This window comes from Uloborus diversus, chromosome 8 (assembly GCF_026930045.1).
Source record: "Uloborus diversus isolate 005 chromosome 8, Udiv.v.3.1, whole genome shotgun sequence".
NCBI classification, from domain to species: domain Eukaryota; kingdom Metazoa; phylum Arthropoda; class Arachnida; order Araneae; family Uloboridae; genus Uloborus; species Uloborus diversus.
In genome coordinates this window covers 10,310,226-10,336,653 of record NC_072738.1, presented here as the reverse complement: position 1 = coordinate 10,336,653, position 26,428 = coordinate 10,310,226, and the positions used below count along the sequence as shown (strand labels likewise).

General features: G+C 32.3%; 1 protein-coding gene across 1 annotated transcript; it reads right to left on the bottom strand.

Moving 5' to 3' along the window:
* Positions 1-1,082: 1,082 nt before the first annotated feature.
* Positions 1,083-10,937, bottom strand: LOC129228085 (transmembrane and ubiquitin-like domain-containing protein 1). Its single transcript, XM_054862723.1, has 3 exons — positions 10,568-10,937; positions 6,076-6,578; positions 1,083-1,429 (listed from the first exon to the last, which is right to left on the bottom strand). The coding sequence occupies exons 1-3, from the start codon at positions 10,727-10,729 to the stop codon at positions 1,084-1,086; spliced, it is 1,011 nt and encodes a 336-aa protein (XP_054718698.1). The 5' UTR covers positions 10,730-10,937; the 3' UTR covers position 1,083.
* Between the last annotated feature and the right edge of the window lie 15,491 nt (positions 10,938-26,428).

The following is a 26,428-nucleotide window of genomic DNA, read 5'->3' as shown; positions in this document are numbered from 1 at the left end:
TTTTTTAAAAAACATTTCCCATCCACAAATAGCCCCAAAGCATTGTATAGGATAAGTAAAATGAGTTGAGAACCACCTTGCGACAATAAATCAATTTTAATAAAAAGTACAGATATAACTTTTGTGCTTATCACGACAGAGTACTGCTTCTTAAATTGGTCCTTACTAGTTAGATATTGAAATTATCCTTTCAACTCCTGTTATAGATACTGAGTGGCTAGTATGAAGAGCAGAAAATTTGAAATTGATGTAAAAATCGTAATTTTAGAAAATATTTGGCAATGTTGTGGGAAAAGGACTTTGGGAAGCCCTCCCGAAACTTTTTCATCATTGAAGTCACTTTTCAATATTTTCTTCCGGAATTTTTTCAAAATTAAAGCTTTTAAAACGCATTTTTAGGCTACTTTTCGAGCCATGAGGTGAAAAGTGATGAGTAATAATGCTCAGATTAGTATACGAAAGTAAAAGGAAATTTACTTTTTAAATTGAAAAGGCATTATTTCTATCAATATTTTGAGTTAAAAAAATGAAATGTGTGAAAAGATAACATTCATGTCTCACGGAACCCCTGAGAGAGCTCTGTGGAACCCCGGGGTTCCGCAGAACACAATTTAAGAAACGCTGTGATAGAGCATAAGGGCAGACAAAGGTGAAACATTTTGACAAAGAGTAGAGTAGATCAAATGTGTTTTTAAAAAAGTGGCATCATTGATGGACAGCCCCTGAGTAAAAGTACATTGAAACATGAAGGAACAAATGTAACAGCTTCAAGAAAACAAGGTCACTTTAAGTATCTGTAAGTCCTATCAAAGCTACAAATCATGTTCAAAGCCAAAATTATGTTCTTATAACTTTTTAATTATGACGTTAAAAATAATGAAATATTAACTATTGAAAGTAACAATGAAATTCAAACTATATCAAAAAACAAAAATGTAAAAAAAAAAAAAAAAACTCACTATTTACAACTGTATATTTGTACCATACAAAAACTTTTATTTTCAGATTTTTTTTACAAGTTTTAATATTTGAATCTTAAGGCATAATTTACAAGCAGACAATACACTTTTAGTTCTTTGTACATTATCGGTTGTGAACTTGACTATAAAAATAAACGAAACTTCCAGTGAAGAGAAATAACATGCCTAAAGACATCAAATTGAAAAAATCTGGATATTTGAAATAAAGTATCCAACAAATTCCTAAAATAACTGATAGAAGAGGCCATAGCAAATGACTTAAGTCTAAGTCGCTGTTTTGGCTATACTGGGAAGTGGTTTGTCTTGCTTGTGCAGACAAAATTTGAACATGTATCACACAATTTTCATTGATTCCATATGATAGCAATGTTGCGGTATCCTGAAGTAGTTGGCCACTGAAGATTAAACGAACAGTTCTATTATTCTCAAGGTCTTCAGAAAAATGAGCTCTGAAAATAAAAGATATTTTGAGAAATACAAATACTGTTTTGAATGAAATGATTTAAGTATTTAGCCTAGCATTAAAAAAAATTTCCAGCAGCCTGTGATGCAGATTAAAGAATTGAAATGAAAAAAAAGTTAAACCGCAACATACTACTCAAAGTCATTAAATAAATCATCAGTAAGAATTGATTAAAAATTACATGCTAAATTTAAATTATAGTACAGGGATCTTTGCAGCAATGAAGTTCTATTCAAGAAGTTGACCAGCTTCACAAATACTAGAGGACTGCTGAAATGGAGCCTCTTACTTTGCTTTTCTGTTTCTTAGTAAACCATATTTTACCGTGTTTTTATAAATTTGGTTTGATTTTGTTGTGTGCATTGAGTGTGGTTTTTCAAATTGTTCGAGGTTTTGTAGTGTTTTTGAGCATCACAGCATATAACATTTGCATTCAATTTTGAATAGCAATGACAAATATAAATATCTTGTTTTTTTTTTTTTTTTTTTTTTGCCTTGACAACCTGTTATTCTTTTGAAAGGACGATAAGTTCCAATCTCATCTTCTGTATTATGGTCCCTTAAAACTTTAAACTGGAATATCTCTTTGAGTTTTGCTTGGACAAACGTTAAGTTTTTTGTGTCAGTAACAGTTTTCAATGGAGATTATTTCTCTAAATATAAATTAAGGGACATAGGGTTCGTATAAAAAGTTAAATTTTGTAATTATTGACTCATTTTTATTTTTGCTCCGAACTTTTAATATCTTAACTCTGCATCTGATTTTGAATACACAGTAAAATCCCTCTAATGCGGACACAAAAGGGACAATTTTTTTTATCCGCAATAGAGAGGTGTCTGCAGGACAGGGGTTTAATAATGTTATTTGCATTGGAACTGGGGAATTAAAAAATTGTCCGCATAAGAGGGGTGTCCGTTAGAAGGGGTTTTACTGTATTTGCGATTGGAAGTATGACTCTAGAACTAACGGTTGCAAAAAAAGAGGTATTGCAGGTTAAATCAGAACAACCTGTATAACTGTACCAAACTCAATAAAAATTTTTCAAAATTAAAATTTTTTTTTAATTTAAATTTTAAATGAGAGGGTTAAAAAAAGCTGAGATAGCTCTTAAGGGCATGTATGCGAATTGACAAAGTGAGTTAATAGGTTTAAATTCATTTTGGGTTCTTGTGATCAGGAGGAAATACGAATAGTTGAAAAGACTCTCCAAGTACTATTTATAAGCTCACAGGTATATTTATGATTAAAAGCTTTTTTAAAATGTTATTTGTTTCAAGAATATCTAATTTCCATACATGAATTTGATTGGAAAACATATTTTGTACCTCAATTTATGTAAAAGGTTATCACTGTATTTAAATTTACAGAGTACTGATAAAGGAAAAAAAAGTATATATTTAAAAGAAAAGGAGAACCGTGAAAGTTTGAATAATTAAGAACTTTTGTCATGGTATTTCTGAGGACAGATGATAATTTTGTAATGCTGAAAAAATGTTTTTTTCTTTTCTAAGCATTTCATTTAATGATTGTAACCAAAGTTTCCGGCCAAAAAAGAAAAAAAAAAAGTTGAGCAGATGATAAAAGCGGTGGCTTGAATCTTTCTTTACAACAAATTCTTTTTCTGAAACAATGCTAGAGGTTCTGAACAATGCAATACTTTAGGTGCTCCTTAACTTAAATATTCTCGTAGAGTAGGGTCCTATCGCAATTCATGATGGTGAAGAATATAATTTGAATTTAAGATTTTAAAAACAATTGAATTTAAATAATCTTAAATTTAAATTATGTTTTTCGCAATCACAAATTGCAAAAGCCTATTGGTTGGGTTTCTTGTTTCCACAAATGGAATGGAATAGAAATGACTAAGAAATTTGCACCTGTCATAATATTATGATTTAATTTTTTAGACTAGGTAATATGAGGCTTATCCATAAAAAAAAGAAATGCGGAAGTAAAGATAAAGATTTTATGGCTGATATCCACCAGTACACTTATCATAAAGCTAATTTACAGCGTATACCATCATGTATTTTTATTCCTGATCAATCTTAAATGATGAGAATTAGTAATCTCGAAATTTTGTATGGAGATGAAGGTTTTCTGTTTAAGTTCAACTTTAGGTTTTTTCTGAAAAAACATAATTTTACACACAGAAACCCATTTTTTTTTTTTTTTTTTTTGATAACGTATGCTTGAGTTAAGCCCTGAAAAAACTATGAATAAAATCAAACCACAGATGATTTGTAACTATGACAATGAAAATTTTACTCCCTAAGTAAATATTAAAAACAACTGTCCTCATAGCAATCTGAAAAATTAGAGCAACATCAATTTTGGTCTAATGAGGACAATAAGCAACACGTTATTGCACAAAAATCCCCCGACATTAAACAAAAATATTTTTTTAAACAAAAAAAAAGAGAATATAATTGTTTAATGAATAATATTTGATTTGAATTTTGAAAAAAATGTCCATTTACTTAATGATATTCGGGGAATGGAAATTAGTGATTCTTAAAACAGAACGACAAACCACTTCAATACCACCCCCCTCCTTTTAACCATAAATAGACTTTGAGCTTATAAATAGCACTTTTGCTAAGTCTTTTCAATCGTTAATATTGTCCCTGATAACAAGGCCCAAAACAAATTTAAACCTTTTAACACACTTTGTCAATTCACATACCTGCCCTTAAGTAAGGCCCCTACATATACGAGCCCAAGCATCAACTTAAGTTCAGCATTTTTGGATCTTTGGATCAGAGCGCATGTTTGAGTGATTGTCTTTTCTGGTGAGTTATCGCATTGGTTTATTGTTCACTGCCCAGTGGCATAAAGTTTTGTAGCTGTCTGCGACAAGATTTTAGAACTTCATAATCTGTCTGCAACATTTCGGGTGTGGTTTCAATAAAAAAAATAAACCAGTCTTTTTAAATAATTATTTTTGAAATAAGGCAGGACCCCCTCCCCCCCCCCAAAGACGATGATTCACTTCCCCAAATTCTTTGAAGCACTCCCCTCCCCCCCCAAGAAAGAGACCTCCCCCCCCCCAAAACTGAGACTAAAATCTTTCTCAAATTACCTCCTAAAAGTTTCAATGGTGCAATCTGATGACCCCTCACCCCTCTGTCCTTGGTGGGCACCTGACATTTGCAAACATGTGTTGGCTATTGAACAGGGCTCTGTCCAGGATTTTTCACAGGGTTCATTTTATTTGTGAAAAATCAATTCATTTTTTGAAAATATAAAAATGGCTCATAAAAGAATTTTTTTTAAATTGTTTTAGAATTGCATTTTAGAAGCCTATGATAAACAGTTCATTAATATCTATAGACACAGTTGCAGAAAAACTAAAATTAAACCATCTATTCAGCAGTTAAGTTTTTGACTAAAACAAAAACAGAATTTCGTTTTAAAATGGGGTTTTAATGGACTTTTCATTTATATGCCTAAATATGAAGCAAAGTTAGGTTGAAAAAAAAGAGTAAAATTTCAATTCTCATATCGGATGCAATCAGATTGCATTTATCAAAATGGAAGCAAAAAAAGTATAAAAAAGTTTATTAAAATAAAATAATTTTAGAATTACCATTTAACGGGGGTGCATATTGAATTTTATTAATATCACTGACATATTCACCGAAAATTCGGAGACTTGAAAAAAAAAGTCATTAGTGGGAAGAAAAAGTTCTTACACTGCGTTTTTAGAGAACTTTATAAAAACACTGCTAACGATATGATAAAAACAAATAAGCAAAATTATTCAATACGTTAGTTAAGTATCACTTGCATCACAGAAATATGCCGACTTTTTTTTTTTACACAGAAATATGCGTTATTTTGATTTCAGATTTACTTTTTCAGTAAACAATTTGAAAAAGATTGTTTTGTTTTGTTTTATAAGTGCCGCAGGCAGGCAAATAAGAATAATCAGGTGTGTGATCATTCTCTCCCTGCGTCAGCAGTTCATTATGTCGGACAGGTGCGGACAGCTTTATTTATTTTTTTTTTTGCGGACAATTTTTATGTTTTTAGCGCGGACAGAGCTGTCCGCGACATCGTCGCCCTGTCGCATCGTTTCTGCCACTGGGGTTCACTGTAAGCAATTATTAGCAGCATGTGAATTGTTTATAAAATAAAATATTACTTTATGCAAATTTGGCGAAATCCGAAACTTTGCTGTGGTAACCCAAACAGTGCAAAAATGAAAAATCCGATCCAAAATGGCTAAACAAGCTGATGCGTCGGCCTATCTATATAGCGGCTCTACCCTTATGAGCTCACTTGCTGATGTCACGTCATAATATCTTCAAAAATAGTGATTTTTTAAAACTTCATAACTCGGTCAATTTTAGTCGTAGAAGAGTTTATTTTTTTAGTTGTAAATGTTAGTGTGTCCAGAATGTTTTACTAAATATCATTGCTATTATTAGGGGACTGTATAAAAAGTTAAATTTTGTAACTTTTTCAAAATTTCATCTTTTGACAAAAATTTTACGAATTTTGAGTCTTTGCGCAATTTAAAGATATTTTCAAAATGGAACTATACGCTTATCTCTAACGGTTTAGGAATTAGCTATTGATCCACTTTAAGGGTGGACACCCTGTATATTCATGCTTTCTGAACTTACCTCTTGAAATCAATTATCCTTGTTGTCTGAAAAGAAACCACTGTCCTCTCAGTGTCATCTAAAGATTTTAATCTAACATGAATTTCACCAGGTTCTAAATTCTCCTGCTCCGTTGTTCTGACATTTTCTCCACCCAAAGGAGGGGTGAAGAATCCAGGAGGTGGCGGTGAACTCTGTGGTTCTGTTGCATCTGTCTCAGAATGAAGTTGCTCTGTTGACCTTTCACTTCCTTCCTCTGAAGGAATGGTGAAGAATCTAGAGGGGGAAGATGAATCGGAAATAGTGGGATAAATTGGGGTATTGGTATGTTCTCCCTCAGAAGTTAGCTCTTCAGGGTCGTCTGTTGCTTCAGCTTCAGACGAACCTGACAATGTACCATTTTGATCTTCAGTTCTGATTAGTTCGTAATGAATGGAAGAGAAATCTGAGGCTCTGGTTCTATTTGCACGATTTTCATTACTTTGGGAGTGCTCCAAGCTTCTTGAAGAACCAGGACCTGATACCTGTAAATATAAACATGCAATGTTTCTACAAAATGTAAAATAAACAAGTTTTTTTATGTACATTATATAATTGTTGAGAATATTAAATGATTATCATGCCGTGGATCGAAAACACATTTATTAATGTTGAAGAAACTATCTACATAAACAATGGCAAAAAATGTAATACTTAATAACCAAAGAACCAAAGTAGAGTAAGCACATAGACTATTTACAGTTTTAGTCCAGGATTAGTAAGTTAACCAATCAATATGCTTCTAATGTAAAACAACCAATGAGAAATAGATAAATAAAATATAGACAAAAGAAAAGAATTAACTTAAGAAAATTTAGGACCTTGGAGAGAGCTTCAAGTAAGCCTTGACCAATAGCAAAACGTTATTTATCCAAGTTTGCTTTAACCAATTAAAGTGTGATTATAGATATTTCAACAATAATACAGTACACCTTTGTAACACTGACCTATTCAAAGCAATTTTCTATAAACAGCACAACTTTTCGGAAGTAAACAACAAGTTTTGCCAGTTTTAAAAAGGACCTCTGTTCCGCCTTGCAAACGTGAAATTTTTTTGTCAAATTAAGTTTTGGAAATTTTTTGTCTAAACATTTTGATTTAAAGCTTTCAATTAAAAGTTTGTTTTCACATCGGTTGCTCTTGAAATCACAGATGGTATGCAAACTATGAAGTGTACACTAAAACTCTTTATTTGATTTTGCTACACATATTTATTTGTGTATGACAATATCTATATTATATTGTATAATTAGTACTTTAATATACTCATTGTAGTTAAAACTTATCCAATCTTGAGATGAAAATATACAGGGTGAATTTGAACAAATCTGGCAAAAGAAAGGGGGGTGTTAAAAGAGCCCAAGTGGAGCATAGAACCAAATATTATCGTGCCCAATTCGTAATCACAACCGAATTACAATAGATAGAAGAAAAATGAGCCAAAAAACAAATTTCTGAAATTCTGCACACAAAATAAGAACATATTTGAAAAAAGTCGACAAAATCCTATAAAATGAAACTTTTGCATCAAGATAGTTACATTTTTCAGGGAGCTACAAGATTTCTAACATTTAATGTACAAAAGTTGAATTAGCGCCAAAATCTGTAAACAACATTTTCAAAAACAATCGTTTGAGCTATACTCCGTTAAATCTACTAAAAACTGGTCAACCCTACCAGCTTTCAAATGATATCACAGTAAATCACATTGGAGTTCAAGTTTGGCAAAAGTTTAACTTTTTGTTTGAAAGATTGAAATCGGCGTTTGTCAAAAAAATGGACTAGTAAATGTATCACAGTCCCTTAAAATACAAAATTCCTCTGCAATTTCTTCCTCCATCTGTTTTTTACACAAAGCGTAATTTTTATACATTATGATGAGATGAATATGTTTTAGCATTGTTGTTTGTAGTTTTTCCTCTCGAAGTTAAGATTGTATAATGCAATGTAGTTTAATTTAGGGCAAGACATTCTAAAAATGAAAAATTAATTTATAAAAATAAAATGAACTGATTTTAAATAATGATTTTGTTAAAAAAATCACTTGATTCAAGCAATGATTTTTTTTTTCTTATTCACTTGATTTAAAGCAAGCTGATTTAAATCAACAAACTCTTCTAAAAATGCTCGGCAATGTTTTTCTAGTATTCAGCCATAATATAAAATTTTTGTACATTGTTTACAATTTCCTCCTGCACATGTTACAGTACTCCAGTTTAAACTATAACCAAAGTTTTTTTCTTGATGCATTTTGTGTTACGTTTTAATGATTCATATTTTATTACCCTATACACACGCATATAAGTCGAGAAATTTAGCACAAAAAAATAAGGTTAAAACTTAGGGGGTCGACTTATACGGGGGCAGAACTTCTGGAAATATTTCCCAAACATTTCTTGGGAAAAAAAACACTCAAAACACGAACATTTTCCAGATTTTAGTCCAACCCTTTTAAGCAGACATTATAGGAGTAAATACTTACACGTTCTGCTATAATTTTACATGGTCTGACCTTGAAATAAAGACAAAATATTTACAGTAAATGGCCGACTACGCAAAAAGTGCAGGAATTGCCATACTCATGAATTCTACCGATAGTAGCGAACTAGTGTTCATTTTTAAAATAAAAATAATGAAATATGGCTACAGGGCAGAATTTTATTGATATTTATTCAAAATAAAAGCAACAAATTACAAAAATCGTAACAGCAAAATAGAACCCTTTACAAAAATCGCGATTGCAGAAGTGAACCCTTGTTGTGCAAAAGAATTAATAACCGAACGTTTTATAACATAAAATTTTTTATTACATTTCATCTTCCTCCTTTTTAAAACTTTTACGTTCAAAATTATGACAAAATACTCCCGAATTTTTCAGAAAGTAGGGGCTAGACTTATGCGCGGATTTTTGATTTTCCCCCCTGATTTTTCTCCTAAAAGCAGGGTTGGCAGGTTTCTGCCGAGGCGGTAAAAACCACTGGTAGAAACCGGTTAAAACCGGCATGGCAAAAACCCCTTTCTGCCACATTTATGGCAGAAACTCAAAAAGTGACATAAATGCAATTCCTGACATACAATAGAAAATGTATAAGAAAAATAATTAAATATTAACCCAAATACAATTTATTTACAACACTATCACCATTCAAAATCAAATTTTACATTGTTTTCACACTGCTGCAGCCTGTCACAAAATAAAAGTTTTGACACTGTTTCTAAACCTAACCAATTTCTCAATTTGTTGTGCACAACGGAGAAATTTGAAAAGATTCTTTCAATCACAGCAGAACTAGCAGGCATTATCCTCAAAGAACAAGCAAGATTCACAAAACTTTCATCTATAGCACATTTTTTGAAACTGGACCACCATGCGGTATTTGGAGTAGTTGTTACAACGTGATTAAGAAAATAGGTTTTGGGAAAAGGGGCCGATTTGTTTTGTAAAGCAATGGTATAAAGTACATAATCAGGGTTAATATTTGTGAGTTAAGTGTGGGCACTTTCTTCTTGATTACAGGATAAATTTACTCCCTAATACTTTGGATTGAGCATATAGGCGAGTAAATGATTATCAGTAGTCTAACTGCTTGATTAAGCTCTTTGAGAATAGCTTTATTCAGTTATATTAAGTGTAAAATGACAAGTTCTTGTATTTTAGAGTTTAATGAAATAAAATAAATCTGTATTTATTTAAATATTTGATATATATATTACACTTTATATTAAATGCAAACAAAATAATTATAAGTAACAAACTGAAAAATTTGTTAGGTTTACAACATTACAAGGCTAAAATTTCTAACACATAGCAATTTCAACTATGATAAATTTTACTTTGCTCTGGAAATGTCAGTCTTGTTGTTTAACATATTTTTACACTAATTATTAAATAACTATTACATTAAGTTTTTGAAATGACAAAATGGAGTTATATTTTTCATTTTACTTAATTGCCTGTCATTAAGTAATTACTAGAGCTATTAAAAACGTTTTCTAGTTTTTGCCAGTTTCTACCAGTTTCTGCCGGTTTTTACCGGTTATAACCAGTTTCTGCTACTGGCAGGGCAAAAACCAGTTTCTGCCGGCAAAAAGCCAACTCTGCCTAAAAGTAGGGGGTCAACTTTTTCGCGAGTATATACGGTACTACTATTTTTTCTTACTTTGGAAGAGGAATAATTATACATCTTTATCTCTCTGACCACATGCACTGGATCAATATTGGGGCGACACATAGGTACAAAACAGTCAAATTTATAAATCCACAAAATCACTAATTTTATTGCTTTTGTTTTTAAATTAAATCATTTAATAACTCTTAAATACTTATATGGCTTTGGAAACGTCTAGTTAAATGTTTACACATATGAAAGTATAAAATTCTAAGGAATTTAAAACAGCACACAAGAAATAACAAATGAGAATGAAACACGTAAAGCAATCCAACTTTGCAAAAAAAAAAAAGATTTGCATTTACCAGCTCATTCGAGTTTGAATCAATAAGCACGTCTCGAGAAGAACTGCCATTGCCGATAGGTGTTACGTTTAAGAAAAATGTAACTGTAGCAGCTAAAATTATGATTAAAATAAATGCTGCAAAAACTGTAACTTCGTCACCGATTCCTTCAACAATGCTCATATTGTTTTCATAAGTGGAGATACTGAAGTATCGCAAGAAGTGATGTGCGTAGTAATAAAAATTATATTTCACAAAATCTATCTATAAAAATTCAATTCCATTGGATGAAAGATTAAGAATTAAGTGAACGATTAAATAAAACAGTAAACAAAACTTTTCAATCCATAATGACACATGAGGAAATTCTCTTTTTAATTTCATAACTTGCTAAAACTCAATAAAAAAAAATAATAAACAATCACTTCACTTCATCCTAAAAATTACTTGTCGACTTTTTTTATTTCCATGTTCGTGGAGCATTTGGGGGCATTAGAAAACATTTTTTGGTTTCCTTTTAATACATTTGATAATCGAAGGTTAGTAAAGTTACAATTTCATTCCGTATAATCGTAATATGAAAAAAAAAAAAGACAAAGAGGTATTTTGAGAAAACTGAGACTTGGTATAACTGAAACCGCGTGGATTTGTTTCTGTTTGTTTATTTATGCTGTAGTAATTGTAAAATGTGTGTTACGTAAAATAAACGTGAAGATTATTCACTGTGAGTACAAAACTTCAAATCTGTGTTTTCTTTTTCCTATTTCATTGCTTTATGGAGATTTTTTCGACAAGTTTGGAAAGAGAATTTAAAACTGAAATGCATAAGATAATCTTGAATTCTCAAGGGCAATGATGTTATTAGATGGTCTGTTGAAAAAGTAAAACATATGAAAAAGTTGCAGTTAAATTGGATAATGTAAAAAACGTCAGTTCATATTTTAAGAAGAAGCTTTTTTTTTTTTCTTTTTTCGCCTCTCGCGATTTGGGATGTTATTTGGCACAGAATATGAATCTTAACTGCCAACTATTTTATACTTTTTTCTAAATAAAAAGAAGTATCACTAATTCTTAAAGTTGATGGGATTCACCACAGAATGAGGAGTGGCGTTTTTTAACTGAGAAGTATATTCAGACTTGAGTAGATACAAATCACACACACAAGAATTGTGTTTATAATTTATATAGTCACTTGACTTGGTGGCTTGTTTACTTTCTACCTTGATGAAAAGAGAAAAATAGTGTTTATAATGCCATCATTTCACTCGAACTCAGTGTTGCGGGCAGTGTTTTTGGGAGAGGTTTTCAAAGTTGAAAATTGTTGTTTTCTTTCACATTCATTTGTAATGTGAAAATATCCAATATATTTAATTATTTGCAACACATGCTCAAAAATAATCAACAATTGGCAGTGATATCAATATGAATTTAGAACAAAGAATGGAAAAAGCATGGTACATTTATCACTTATTTGACTTGAATCTTACATTCATTTTTTGTGGCTTTTTTTTTTGTGAGATCATTTGAAGCCTCCTCTTCAATAAAATCAGTGTCTTTATGAATGTCAAACAATCGCTAATAAAAAAATAACGGTTTTCTTCCTTCGATGAGAATCGTGTTGGAGCCTCTTAAAATCCTGTGTAGAAAGCTTCTTCTCTCGCCTAGGTTTCTCCGGAAAAGGATTTGTGTAGTGCTCAACCGTGCTAAAGGACTATGATACCCTGTTATGCTTTATTGATGCCATTTTAACTCTCTTATACCTGCAGGAATGCTCATCTTGAAATATTACTTGTATGCTTAAGAATTAGAAAGTTAATTTGTAACTTTCCCGATTTTCAAAGACAGTCAGATACTTTGTAGGAATCTATCCCAATCAGAAAAGTAAAAATATGCGTAAAAAACCAAAAAAACTAAAAAGAAAAATGTATAAGCCCAGTAGTTTAGAATGTTATTAAGTACTACTGAATAACTACACCATTGAAATAGTTTTATAACCATACACAGATAAGACAAATCGTAAATTTAAAAGCAGAATAGAAGGTTCAACAGTAGGGGTCCATTCCTTTCTGATTCAAACCCCGTAAAATTTGAAATGAATTTGTGCCTACTTGTGTGAATACAGGAATCGCACGGCCAGATCTTGGCAGCAGCAATACCCTTTGGCTTACCTTTTGTACACAGTCGATACCCTTTGCCCCCCCCCCCCACCCGTAGTTGCGCGGGTAGCAACTTCTAGGAGGATGCAAATTTACATTATTTCTGTTGTTTTTGACATGAAAAGACATGCAACAAAAGTTTTTTGTCGAATGTCTTTTCCTCCATAAGCTCATTCCTTTTTGCATTGAAAAAGGCGTTCCCTGAAACGCTGAAACACGTGTCTGCTGTAATCTGCAATTTGTGCTTCTTAGACTTTTTTTTTTCTTACTTTAGATATCACATTTAATTTTTGTTTAAAAATATTTAAATATTTTTCATACATAAGTAAACAGTTTTTTTCTTCAAGAACATTAAACTCTAGATAAAGGTCAATCTTGATAATAAATCTAGATATAAGTTATAATTTTTATTAGAGTTTTTTAACTGTAAGCAGTATGATTAAAGTGAAAAAACAACGTAAATAAAGCACAAATATTGGAGATGATACGGCATACAGCTATTTCAAGGCTACAATGGAGCCTCTTCATCAGTGCAGAAAGCTCACCAACACAACCAAAAGTTGCGAGAGAACTCTTGAGTCTCTCTCTTGTGTGGCTCCATTGTAGCCTTGAAATGCTATATGCTGTATCTTCTCCAATATTTGTGCTTTATTTACGTTGTTTTTTCACTTTAATCATCTTGTTGCACAAAGCTTATATGATAATTTTTCATATCATGTAAGCAGTATGGTTAACTGAAAAAATTGATAATAATTAGTGCAGGAATAATTTGATGATATAAACTATGTATTGTTTATTTTATCACGGCAAAATTACTCACAAAATGTGTCCTATATTTGTCCTATCTTTTTCATGGAAAATGTCCTATATATTACAAGTTGAACACGTCTACCCCTGCATATTGGTGTTTTGTTCTTCTATTTTCGAGTCAATTTTATCCAGTAAATATTTTTAAATCTTTTGCTCCTATTAGGAAAAATTTTCATTTAGTAAATTAAGAAGTAAATCTGAAGCATTGCTCTGGAAAAAATGTGCATTAAATAGAAAATTTAATCCTGCCATGGGTGAAACAAATGATGTAAATTATGTCGTAGTTGATTTTATTAGTAATTAATTTTTCTCTGAACTTCCGTTGGGATGGCACCTCTCACCTCCTTTTGTGTCATCAACTTTTAATAAAATAATAACAATCTGAAATAGTAGCGATAATGATGAAGTGAAAAAAAGACAATACGATGTGAAAAGATTAAAAGTTTGTGAAAAATGTCACCTGAAAAAAAAAATATATATATATATATATATAAAACAATGGACCTTGTTATTAAAACTCTAGATTAGCGGTTGCCAGCGGGAAACCATTTCATTGAAAATAGTTACCAAAAATTCAAATCTTAGTCACCAAAAATGGCGACCATGTGTTTCTTTCTTTGTTTCTAGTGGTACCCGCACGACTTTGCTCATAATAGAAAGATTAAAAGGTCTTTTAGTTCACTAGTGTATTTACAAATAATGCATGGTGAATTTTCTCGCCAATTGGCTTGTTCCCATGTTACGGTTCCACGTTATGATAATTTCGTATCTCGCCAATTGGCTTGTGCCCATGTCACGGTTCCACATTATGATAATTTCGTAATTTACTCATCCATCTTATGATAATTTTGTTCTTAAAATTGGAATAGAAAAATAACCACATCGAATTTCCGAAAAATCGCTTCGAGGTTCACACCCCCATGCTACAAACTAACTTTGTGCCAAATTTCATGAAAATCGGCAGAACGGTCTAGGCGCTATACGCGTCACAGAGATCCTGACAGACAGAGATCCGAACAGAGAGACTTTCAGCTTTATTATTAGTAAAGAAAAATCATATCGTATATCGTGCTATGACAACACACTTCCGATCCTGAGACGTCTCGAGTAGAGCATCAGTAGTCTCCCCCTTGGCATCTTAATTCGGAGCAATCTCCCTTAAGGTTATTTATTTTTTGCACTGAATATATTTTTTTTAAAAATGGCTACCTAAAAACAAAAGTGGCTACCATTTTTTATGACTTTAGTTAGCCAATGGCTACTATTCAGAATTCTAAATCTGGAGCAGCGGTTCCCAACTTTTTTTGCCTTGCGAAACCTCCCCAAATATGTACAAATTCAGCGAACCCCTTGTGCACTAAGTGCTAAGTGACAAGCACCCCCCCTCCCCCCCCCCACACACAGTAATTTTTTTGTTTATTTATTTATTTTTTATCATGATTTTTTTTTTCTTTTGAAAAACGAAAATAATAATCACAAAATATATAAGTACAAACATTTCTACATGCTAAAATAATAGCTAAAACATTATTACAAAACAAATACAACGAAACAAACAGAGTGGTAAATTCTTTGAGGTTCAACTAACTCTCTTTGAAAAAATCCTTAATGGAATGGTTGTGGAAAAAAGAAGTCGTGTCTGACAATTTCGGTCTTACATTAGGTTCTGCATTTAAATTCCTCCTACATTTATCTATATGCTGAAATTCATTTTTCCCACGGAAACTTTATCCAAATGGGGTAACACAATTTAAAATATTCAGTAAATTACCGCCTATTTGCTAGGACTAAAGCAAAAATACATGAAATACACCGCCAGCTTAGTCATTGTCTTTTTCTATCACAACAGTACATTTATTCGTAACGCCAAATCAGTCAATCAGAAGAAAAAAAATTATCTAAAAAATAACTTTTTAGAGAAAATGTCTCAGATTAACAAATTGATCGTTTTTCTTCCAGATGTACATCAAACGTTTTAGTGCTGAAGAATTTTCTTTTACTTATGCTAAAATGCGGAATAAAATGCATGTTTTTTTTTATTTATTTATTTTTGAAATATAGTAGAAACGTCTGCAATTAACTCTTATCTCTACATAGTATAAAATGAAGTCTCCAAAAAGCGTCTGTGTGTTTGAACTCGCAAAACTCGAGAACCACCGGGCCGATTTTGCTGAAATTTTCAAAGTTTGTTCCTTTAAGTCCTGAGAAGGTTTGCAGACCAGTTCGAAAAAAATTCGATGAATAGTTCTTTTTTTATTCCAATTTAGACCCAATTTTCACATAAATTCCCGAATATGGGGGTGAAAAATTACTCGCAAATAGTAATTGGAAAGGGAAGAATTTTCTGCGTTCTACACAATTTGTTCCAATGCTCTAACTTAATTGCGGCGGGAGTTTTTTACGTTTTTAGCTCGAATTTTTTTAGGCTAAGCTGAAATTTAGGCACTACTTTCTTCATTAAATCCATCAATAAAAAATTTTGAAAAAAAAAAAAAAATAGAACCGACTTCAAAATTGCTCTAAAAAGTGAAAAATAATTTTATTCTTTAAACACCATCGATAATGCTTTTAAACATAATTTTTGAAATTGGCGCAAAAACAAAACGTAAAATCCAGTGTAACCATGCTTCTTTCATATTTTTTTCAGAAAAGCATCCAAAGTTACGAACGAAACATTTATATCGTTATTCAAATATGTTGTCATCAATGCATAATTTATGTGATAGTGAAGAAACTGGGCCTGGTTAAATTTATAGTTGTAGTTGAGTTATGGCTGTGAATGATTTTATCTAGATCGTTTTTGCGCCAACTTCAAAATTTATGTTTAAAAGCATAATCGATGGTGTTTAAAGAATAAAATTATTTTTCACTTTTTAGAGCAATTTTGAAGTCGGTTCTATTTTTTTTTTTTTTTTTTCAAAATTTTTTTATTTCATTCTTTTTAGTGTAAATGTAGGTATTTCAGAAATAGTACACGAGACTTCACCTTATTTATTTCATAAAAATGCTCTATATTAAAAAAACAAACAAACTATAAACACGCCTTAAACTTTAAGCGATTGGCACTAAAAACTTGTCTTCGTTCCTCTTTAGAATTAATGTGTAGTTAATTTAATTATAACCATTTAAGTATTACGTTTATCCTAACTAATTTACATTTCACAGCATTTAAGTTGCTCATGATGCAATTCTGTCTTTTCTTACTTAGCTCCCATCATTTGTTATTGGCATAGATGATAACGAAAAAAATACTACTGTAGTTGAGGCAAACCTAATGGTAGCATTGTGAAGGCTAAGCAGATATTAATCACTGCATCACCTCGCTTCCAGGTCAGGTTTACCCCCCCACTATGGAGCAATAGCACTGAAGGGGATATTTCGATAATTGGGAATCTGGCGCGGTCGTCTCATTTTTGGCGCAAATAATTTAATTTTGGTAACCCTGCTGATTTATAGTAACCCTATGTGAATAGATGTTTCCGATCTCTTTGATTTGATATGCAAAGAAAAATACCTCTCGCGCTGGCGCTGGAGCCAAAAATTGACGCCAATGAAGTAAGATCGCCAAATTCCCAAATATCGAAATATCCCCGCACTGAAGAAGGGAAGATTTCGATAAGTCACATAGGGTTCTAAAAATCAGCAAGGTTACCAAAATAAAATTATTTAAGCCAAAAATGAGACAACAGCGCCAGATTCCCTATTATTATCGAAATATCCCCCCCCCCCCCGAAGAAACTTGATGCTTGCTTCAGAGAAGCCTTCATTCAAAATTATCATTACAATTACTATTAATGTTACTGTCGTATGGCACCAAACTTTCATAACAATGGGTTTTAAATTTAATCATTTAATAGGGAAATTGCATGAAATTTATTGTTTTTTGCCCATAACTTTTTTTCTAAAGGACAAATATGGTCAAACAAAGTAATGGGACCTAAGTTGAGCCATCCCCTATCCATTAAAAAAAATAATCATCAAAATCGGTTCACTAGGTGAGACGCTGTGAGTGGACAAACAAAAAAAAAAAGAAAAACATACATACGGTATGAACTGATAACCGCCTCCTTTTTGAAGTCGGTTAAAAAGTGAAGGAATTGTCTCACAGTTTTCGTTTTGACAGCATTAAGCTGCTTTTTTAACTCCAGATCTAACTCGACTTAAGGTCGAATGTTTAACCCTCAATCTCCATTAGAAAAAAAGTTACAAGCGAATTAAATGAAGTTCAAAAATCTGCTCTCTATTCAAATCTTTAACCATTTTATTTTGCGTTTCCACGGTAACGCTTTTTGAATCCATCTTTTTCATTTTCAATTCTTAAGCTTAATTTATTTTGTGTTTCCATGGTTACGTCTTTTAAATCCATCTTTCTCATTTTATTTTAATTTCTTAAAAGTATTTTAGTATCTGTCGTCATTGTTTGGCGAGAAAATTTTGCACGATGGTTTTTTTTTCTTTCATTTAATCCCGGTTATTGAAGATACTTCACTTGACGCAATGGTTTTTTTCAAGGTAGACCGGGCAAAGCCGGTTAATGCAGCTAGTTATTACATAAACGGTACATTTTACCAACAAAAATATTTTTATGCTCACTTATTACAAGAGAGTTTTTCTGCGCAAATTTTGTGAGTTCTTTTTTTACATGGAGCGCATATTTTCATATTTTAATATGAACGTAATTTTTTTTACAACGTTACGTACCTAACTGTAGCAACTATTGCACTTTTTGTGTCCCTCACATTTCAGGCGAAGCTCAAATAGAACAACGATAGCTCTTCGTTGCACTCAAATGGTAAAGAAACTAAACATAGAAAATTAAGTAAAAATAGTTCAAACGCTCGCAAATGCTCCATTTAATGTTTCCATCAAGTTCGATCGAACTCTCCAATCAGACGGAAAAAAACTGAAGCATTCGCATGCTTTATCATCTAAATGCATTGCGTTCAAAAGTTGAATTTTTTCGGCCTGGGCTCAATTCTATCATATGAATAAATTGAAAAATCAAGGTAAATAAAGCACAAATTTTGAAGAAAATACAGCATTTGGCTATTTTAAGGCTACAATGGAACCTCTTCATCAGTGCAAAACGCTCACCAACGTAACCGAAAGTCGCGAGAGAACTGACAACGACCACCCGGACACCGGTCTTTATACCAAAGAGGGCCAAGCCCGGGGTTGACATGTCGTTTGCTGATTGGTTGTTTGTTGTCTTGTGTCCTGAATTCCTATTGGTTGGCCCTCTATGGTATAAATACCGGTGTCCACTTGGTCGTTGTCAATTCTCTCGCGACTTTCGGTTGCGTTGGTGAGCGTTTTGCACTGATAAAGTGGTTCCATTGTAGCCTTAAAATAGCTATATGCTGTATTTGCGTCAAACTTTGTGCTTTATTTACGTTGATTTTTCACTTTATTCATATTGTAGTACGAAGCCTATATGAGGATTTTTCAATTCTATCATGCTCAACGAAATCAGTGAAAACCCGTTCCTTGAAATGAGACTTAGCTCTGTAAATTTACAAAATAGAATGTCAGCAAGTGTTACCAACATTTGTATCCAAAAAGTATCGAATGTGCAAGAGGCAAATGAATAAATGACGAACAATAAACGCTTGAATTTGAGACTTCATCTCAAACAAGCATGTTAAATTTCCGCCATCAAAAAATTATTTTCGCGAACCGCCAGGGGTTCGCAAACCACCGGTTGGGAAACGATGGTCTAGATCTTTACCTCGTTACTTACTATCTGTCAACGACAGACCAACATCAGGAGACCTGATGTCCACTCACCACATCAGTGTGAGATATCACGTGACTTGATATACTCCAATCACGAAGACAGTAGAATGAGAAACGTCAAGCTATAACAGTGAAATCAATAAGTAATCTTGATTGCTTTAAAAGATGTGTGGAAGAAAATGTATTCATCAAATAGCTTATCCTATAGACGCTATATATATATATATATATATATATATATATATATATATATATATATATATATATATATATATATATATATATATATATATATAGGGGCCTTAACTTATCCCATTGCAAGTCAAAGTAAATACATTATGCAGTAATATTACCAGCAAGAAAGTCGACCTGTTTTTTCGGGAATGCAGTTGCGCAGATTTAATTTTGATCGTCTAAACAAAATACAGGGTGTTTCAAAATGAATAGCGGGATTTTAACTTGTTATAATATTTCTTACACCAAACTTACAGCCACAAGTGATATATCAAATGAAAGAGAAACTCAAACAGTTTTACATAATAGCCTACAAGTGTTCAATGTGAGCACCATTCGTCACTCGACACACGTCAAGATGATATGCGCGTTCTTCCCAAACTTTGATGAGTGTCTCATTAGTAATTGCTGCAACAGCTGTTTCAATCCTGTTCCTTAATTCGGGAAGGTCGGCTGGCAGTGGAGGCACATACACACGATCCTTCATAAACCCCCAAAGATAGAAATCACACGGCGTTAGGTCGGGTGAACGTGGAGGCCATGGGAAACAAGCCCTGTCATTAGCCCTTTACGGCCACTCCAGCGGTCGGGTACAGTTAGGTTAAGCCATTCGCGTACCTCATTATGCCAGTGAGGTGGCGTACCATCTTGCTGAAAGATGAAGTTTTCTGTAAAACAGACGCTTTCTGTTCTTTAGTCGCCATCTTTGCTATAAGCGCTTTCTAGCGGATTGCAGCAGAAACATTCCACGCGCATGCGCACTGATGGTTAACAAACAAAAAACTGTTTGAGTTTCTCTTTCATTTGATATATCACTTGTGGCTGTAAGTTTGGTGTAATAAATATTATAGCATGTTAAAACCCCGCTATTCATTTTGAAACACCCTGTATTTTTAGGATTCATTATACTTGCTAATTGTATCGATTGTATCGCGGATTAAGGTTTTTGATGCAATACAGTAGAAGACCGTTATAACGCACACCTTGGGACCAGAGCTTTTGCGTTATACAGGATTCTGCGTTATATAGATCATTTCACAAATTTTGAAACTAATATTCAGAATATATCTATATATTAGCACTTTAGAATGAGTTTTATCTGCAATGAGTATTAAAGCACCAATATTACAATTAGTTATTCACAAATAAATATGTTTCACAATTAAAATCCTGCACTTCTGCTAGCTTCTTGGTTTGCATAACAGCTGCATTTTCAAGAGCCATCTGGTATTTTCTATTTACTGTAAGTACTAATTTTCTCTTAAAAGCTTTGAATTAAGATGGAAAGATGAGAAACTATTTCTAAATTTGATTTTCCTTACAATTTTAGTGCTTGCAAAGCAAAACAGAGGGAGTTTTTTTAACTTCAAAACCTATTGTTTACTTCTGAAAAGTTGTGCGGTTTATAGAGAATTGCGTCATATAGGTCGGCGTTATAACGGTCTTCTACTGTATGTTCTTTTCTATTTTTAATCTCATGTTTGAATTACGCGCGTAATAATTTATTAACTTATTTACAGAATTCCTTATGGCGAGTTTAAGGAAGATTTGGAAGGATTATGCACCTTTAATTGTTTTTGTGCCAGGAATTGTAGCCATCCACTGGACCTGGTACAACCTGCAAAATAATGAACTCTATGTTTCAAAGGAGCAGAAAGAGAGCCATCCGTTAATCCAAAAGTTTGAAAACTTGAAAGAAATGCTCAAAAAATTTGACTTCTTTTCCAAGGATCCTCAGGAGAAAGAAAACTAATAAATGTTTTCATTTGTGGACACTTATTTTTTTGTTGTTATCAATGTATTTGTATGATAGATTAAAGTTGTTGAAGCTCTAAAATGGTTCAAATTATTTGTGTTCGCTTTTGAAGAATTTTCATTTATTGACATATGATTTGTATATTTCAAGCCGAGTGCATACTGCCGTGTGCAGGTAAAGGGCAGTAACTGCAAATTTTTCATTTTCCTGCATTTTTGTCATGTATTGTACGTTATTTTTGTTGTACAAGCGCGCTTATTTGGTTTCCGCTGAAAAAAGGCGCTAAAAAACTTGTCTAATTCCAACATTTTTCTGTTGTTAGTATTGAATCCACAACACATTTGTTCAAATATCTCGAAAACTCATTTCTATCGATACTGCCGTTTACCTGCACACGGCAGCATATATACTTGAGCTAGGTTCACATGAATGTTTCTTAATGTTCGAGACATGAGCAGAAGCTTTTTTTCGACCTCTTGATGTAATGAATCTGTTCACGTCTGTATGTGGCCCAAAGACGGCTTGTTTCAATTGCGCATACCAGGCTGGCATTCCAAATACGTCATGATTTTGTTAATTTACGATAACCTACTGTACAATCTAGGAAAGGAGTTGTATATTTGATCAAAATAAAAATCTAATGTTTGGCATACTTACAGTAACTTCATCTATTACGATTTTAAATTGTTTCTTATGTAAAAATGAAGTTTTAAAACATGTCTACAAATGTGAGCCAAAGATCCGGATGAACGACGTGCTAATGTATAATATAAATTTCAGCTTGAATAGCAAAATAGGAAGGAGCTCCTTGTAACAAATGTGGGAAGGGGAAGGAGGCTTGGTCAGTTTTACCACCAAACGATGCAAATCAATTACCCAGGCATCCGGTTTCAAGCCCCTCTCCGGATTTGAAGATGATAACCTAAAAATATGATGATGTTTTTTACAAGCAAGGGTAAAATTGAAAATTTTTAAAACCCCCCGGCTGAATTGCAACTGTAGAATCAAGAGGAAAGATTGAAAATCCTTTTAAAAGCGTTATATTATTAAAAATCAATTATAAGTATTTTATTTGCTATTAAATAAAAACTGGCTACAGATAAAATTTAAATCATTACGTTTTATTCCTTTGTCGGCCAACAATGAATTCGGTTATCAATGGCGTGAATGAAGGCTTAGCTGTTATTAAAATGTGCTTTTAAAAAACGTTATAATTCGATTTCCATGAAACATGGAAGTTCCAAACACATTCTATCAGACGCTGAAAAAAATTCTCTTGATTTTGGTATTAAATGTTAAAATTTTTAACTATGTTTTCATTGCGAAAATGGCGAAAAATCTTTTAGAGGTTCTAAATCAATATCTTCGTTAATTAATGTCATTCGAATATGCAACCTAGCTAAGAACACTCTCGATCAACTCTCCTTTCGAACATTTTTTTTTTCTTTTCAAAATCGGTCTATCCGTTTAGGCGCTAAAGTGCCACAGACAGACAAACAGATACACAGACACGTCAAACTTATAACCCCCTTCCTTTGTGTGTCGGGGGTTAAAAATGAGCAAAAAACTTTTACTCTGCCAAAAGTAGCCAACTTGTACTAACTATACCGCTTTCTAGAGAAATATACTTGCCCGATATTTCTAATAGGGTGTTGGCTTTCATATACGAACGTGTCATTTAATGATTACCACTTTAATATCACTTCAAATTTCAGTTCTTACTCTTTTTAACCGACTTCAAAAAGGAGGCGGTTATCAGTTCATACCGTATGTATGTGTGTGTGTGTGTTTTTTTTTTTTTTTTTTTTTTTTTGTCCACTCACTGCGTCTCACCTAGTGAACCAATTTTGATGATACGTTTTTTTAATGGATAGGGAATGGCTCAACTTAGGTCCCATTACTTTGTTTGACCATATTTGTTCCTTAGAAAAAAAGTCATGGGCAAAAAACAGTAAATTTTATGCAATTTCCCTATTAAATGATGAAAATGATATGAAGCCCATTGTTATAAAAGTTTGGTGCCATATAACAGTAACATTAATAGTAATTGTAATGACAATTTTGAATAAAGGCTTCTCTGATGCAATACAGTGATATAGAGCCAAACGTTTTGCTAGATAACTTCTTACTTTTTCTGAAATATTTACATTTAAACTAAAAAGAATGAAATAAAAAAATTTTGAAAAAAAAAAAAAATAAATAGAACTAACTTCAAAATTGCTCTAAAAAGTGAAAAATAATTTTATTCTTTAAACACCATCGATAATAATTTTAAACATAATTTTTGAAGTTGGCGCAAAAACGATAGATAAGATCATTCACAGCCATAACTCAACTACAACTATAAATTTAACAAAGCCTAGTTTCTTCACTACCACATACATTATGCATTGATAATAGCATATTTGGGTAACGATATAAATGTTTCGTTCCTAACTTTGGATGATTTTCTGAAAAAAATATGAACGAAGCATCGTTACACTGGATTTTACTTTTTGTTTTTGCGCCAACTTCAAAAATTATGTTTAAAATTATTATCAATGGTGTTTAAAGAGTAAAATTATTTTTCACTTTTTAGAGCAATTTTGAAGTCGGTTCTTTTTTTTTTTTTTTTTCAAATTTTTTTTATCATCAATAAGTTTTATATCACTTGGTTTTTATCACGTTCATAACTTATGCTAATCCACATGTACGTCTTGTTTTTATTAAATAGTCATAAATAACTAAGGGGAGTCAGAACAACATTATACAGCACATACTAGGGACACTTTCAAAAATTCACATTTTTGAGGATTTCTCAAGAAATAAAAGTCCAATTGCTTTGAAACTTTTGCCACGTAAAAGGTATGCTTCAGCTGTCATTTTCCAATAAAAATTACATTGCTCTTTAGGGGATCAGTAATAAATTGAGGAAAACTAAAATGGTTTTTGATAATTATTCATCGTAAAGAGCAGAGAATAAGCTGCAAATTTCAGAAATTAGTTAGTTTGCTATGTACAATTATTTTACATAATTTTGAGCAAGTACCACTGATATTCACGAAGATATGAGCATTTCGTTCAAAACTACGAATTTTATTTGAAGGTTTTTGGCTCATAACAAGCAAAGTTTTTCATCAAAAATTACAAAACTTTCAGAAAACGTGACAACGTATAAGAGAAGCGTAATACTAAAATTTGGAGATAAAATGTTGAAAATTTGATAAAATATGGACATTTAAAGCAATTAATTTTTCACTGCGCGTGCGCATGCCCGAGAGATAGCAATTTATAAATTTCACAATATGAAACCCAACTAGAATTCTTCAACTCATAATAAAATTTCAGTTCAATATCTTAAAAAATCGGAAAGTTATCACGATCTAATGAGCCGAATTTCAACTATTCTTGGATAGGCGAAGAGTCCTGAGGGATCGTTCGCAACATTTGCTTGCAATCGTCGAGTGTGATTCATGATTCAAACAGAATATTTGCGAACGACTCGTCGCCTATCCAAGAATTGTTCGTAGTTTTGAAAGAAATGCTCATATCTTCGTGAATATCAGTGGTATTTGCTCAAAATTATGTAGAATAATTGTACATAGTAAGCTAACTAATTTCTGAAATTTGCAGCTTATTCTCAGCTCTTTACGATGAATAATGATCAAAAACCATTTTAGTTTTCCTCAATTTATTACTGATCCCCTAAAGAGTAATTAATTTTTATTGTAAATTGACAGCTGAAGCATACCTTTTACGTGGCAAAAGTTTCAAAGCAATAGGACTTTTATTTCTTGAGAAATCCTTAAAAATGTGAATTTTTGAAAGTGTTCCGAAAAATTTGGCCACCCACTGTATATTTCGAAATTAAAAAGAACTCTTTTAAAACGGAAAATGTAATGTCCTTACTGTTGACGTCTGCGCATGACTTGAACCATTCCACAAAAAACCCACCGTGTTGTCCCACACGTAACAGCTCATATATTTCATCGAACGTTAAATTGCGTCATGTATTAAACGAAATTTTATTTGTAACTAGAGAACCCGACAGACGTTGTTCTGTTCAAACTTTATAAATTGAAAAGGTAAATTTTTTTAATAAACTATCAAGTGTTTAAACCGTTCTGTTGAAAAAAAGAAAAGTTAAAAAAAATGTTTTAAGCTGCTATGGTGTCCGAATTCGTATATTTATTACAACTTGATTTATCTATTGCCCACTGAGCAGTTGTTTTATTAACTGTTTTTTCTCTCGTACTTGATGTTTTATTCTTTCAGCCATACTCAAAAGATAAAAAGCGTTCTCAGATATTAAGTGTAAAAATCTAACTTCCCAGGAGGGTCCGGAACCCCTGGACTCCTTATATATATGCCCTTGTCCTTAACCGATCCTTAACTGTCATTAACGATCCTTTTAAAGTATTGATTTTCTTTGCAAACGCAGGTCATTCACATTTTATTGTTATACCTATTTTTAAGCAAGGACTTCTTTGTATACAACTTTTTTTTTCTGGTGCTTAAATTATTAAACTGCTTGATGAACTGACTCTGGAGCAGTAATAGATATACGCATTCTGACTCCAAGCAGGTTAAAACATTTTCTCTTTACTTATTTTTTTCAACAAAAAGGTTCAAGCCCTTGATAGTTTACTGAAATTTTTCAACTTTGCAATTTACTGAGTTTGAGCGGAACAACGTCTGTCGGGTCCTCTAGTTGCTTTATTAAATTGGTTTTTTAATGAAACATACGTATAGGCGGATTTACGGGGATGTCAGGGGAGAGAGCGCCGCATTTGTGTTTAGATATTGAAAATAATTAAAATTAAATATTTTTCATCAGGACACACAATTTAGAAAACAACTTATAATTTCTCAATTCTACAATGCAAGTTAATTTGCTTGAAAACAAAGCCAAAAATACAATAATATGCAGTTTCTTGTGTGACTTGCGTGTGTCAAAAAAACTCGCCAGTATGAGAGAAATTGTGCTACGTATAAAGAAGAACAGTATTTTCCTCCATTTAAAATAAAAAAAAAAGAAGATAAATAAACACATTTCTTTAATTATTTAGTATTCAATGCTGTATTATAGAATAATTGAAAACTCTGAAACTGGTATTTATGGGTACTTTGAAACAACCATGGCTAATAAAGTCAAAAAAACATGGCTGTTGTTACATACTTTGTCAAAAACCATACAAACTGTTTCAAGTT

What these genes read in the sequence shown, in the direction of transcription:
- LOC129228085 (XM_054862723.1), bottom strand. Translation starts at nt 10,729, where the DNA reads ATGAGCATTGTTGAAGGAATCGGTGACGAAGTTACAGTTTTTGCAGCA. An exon ending in ATTCAAACTCGAATGAGCTG is followed by an intron (nt 6,579 to 10,567) that starts GTAAATGCAAAT and finishes TTATATTTACAG; the next exon opens with GTATCAGGTCCTGGTTCTTC. An exon ending in AGGATAATTGATTTCAAGAG is followed by an intron (nt 1,430 to 6,075) that starts GTAAGTTCAGAA and finishes TTTTATTTTCAG; the next exon opens with AGCTCATTTTTCTGAAGACC.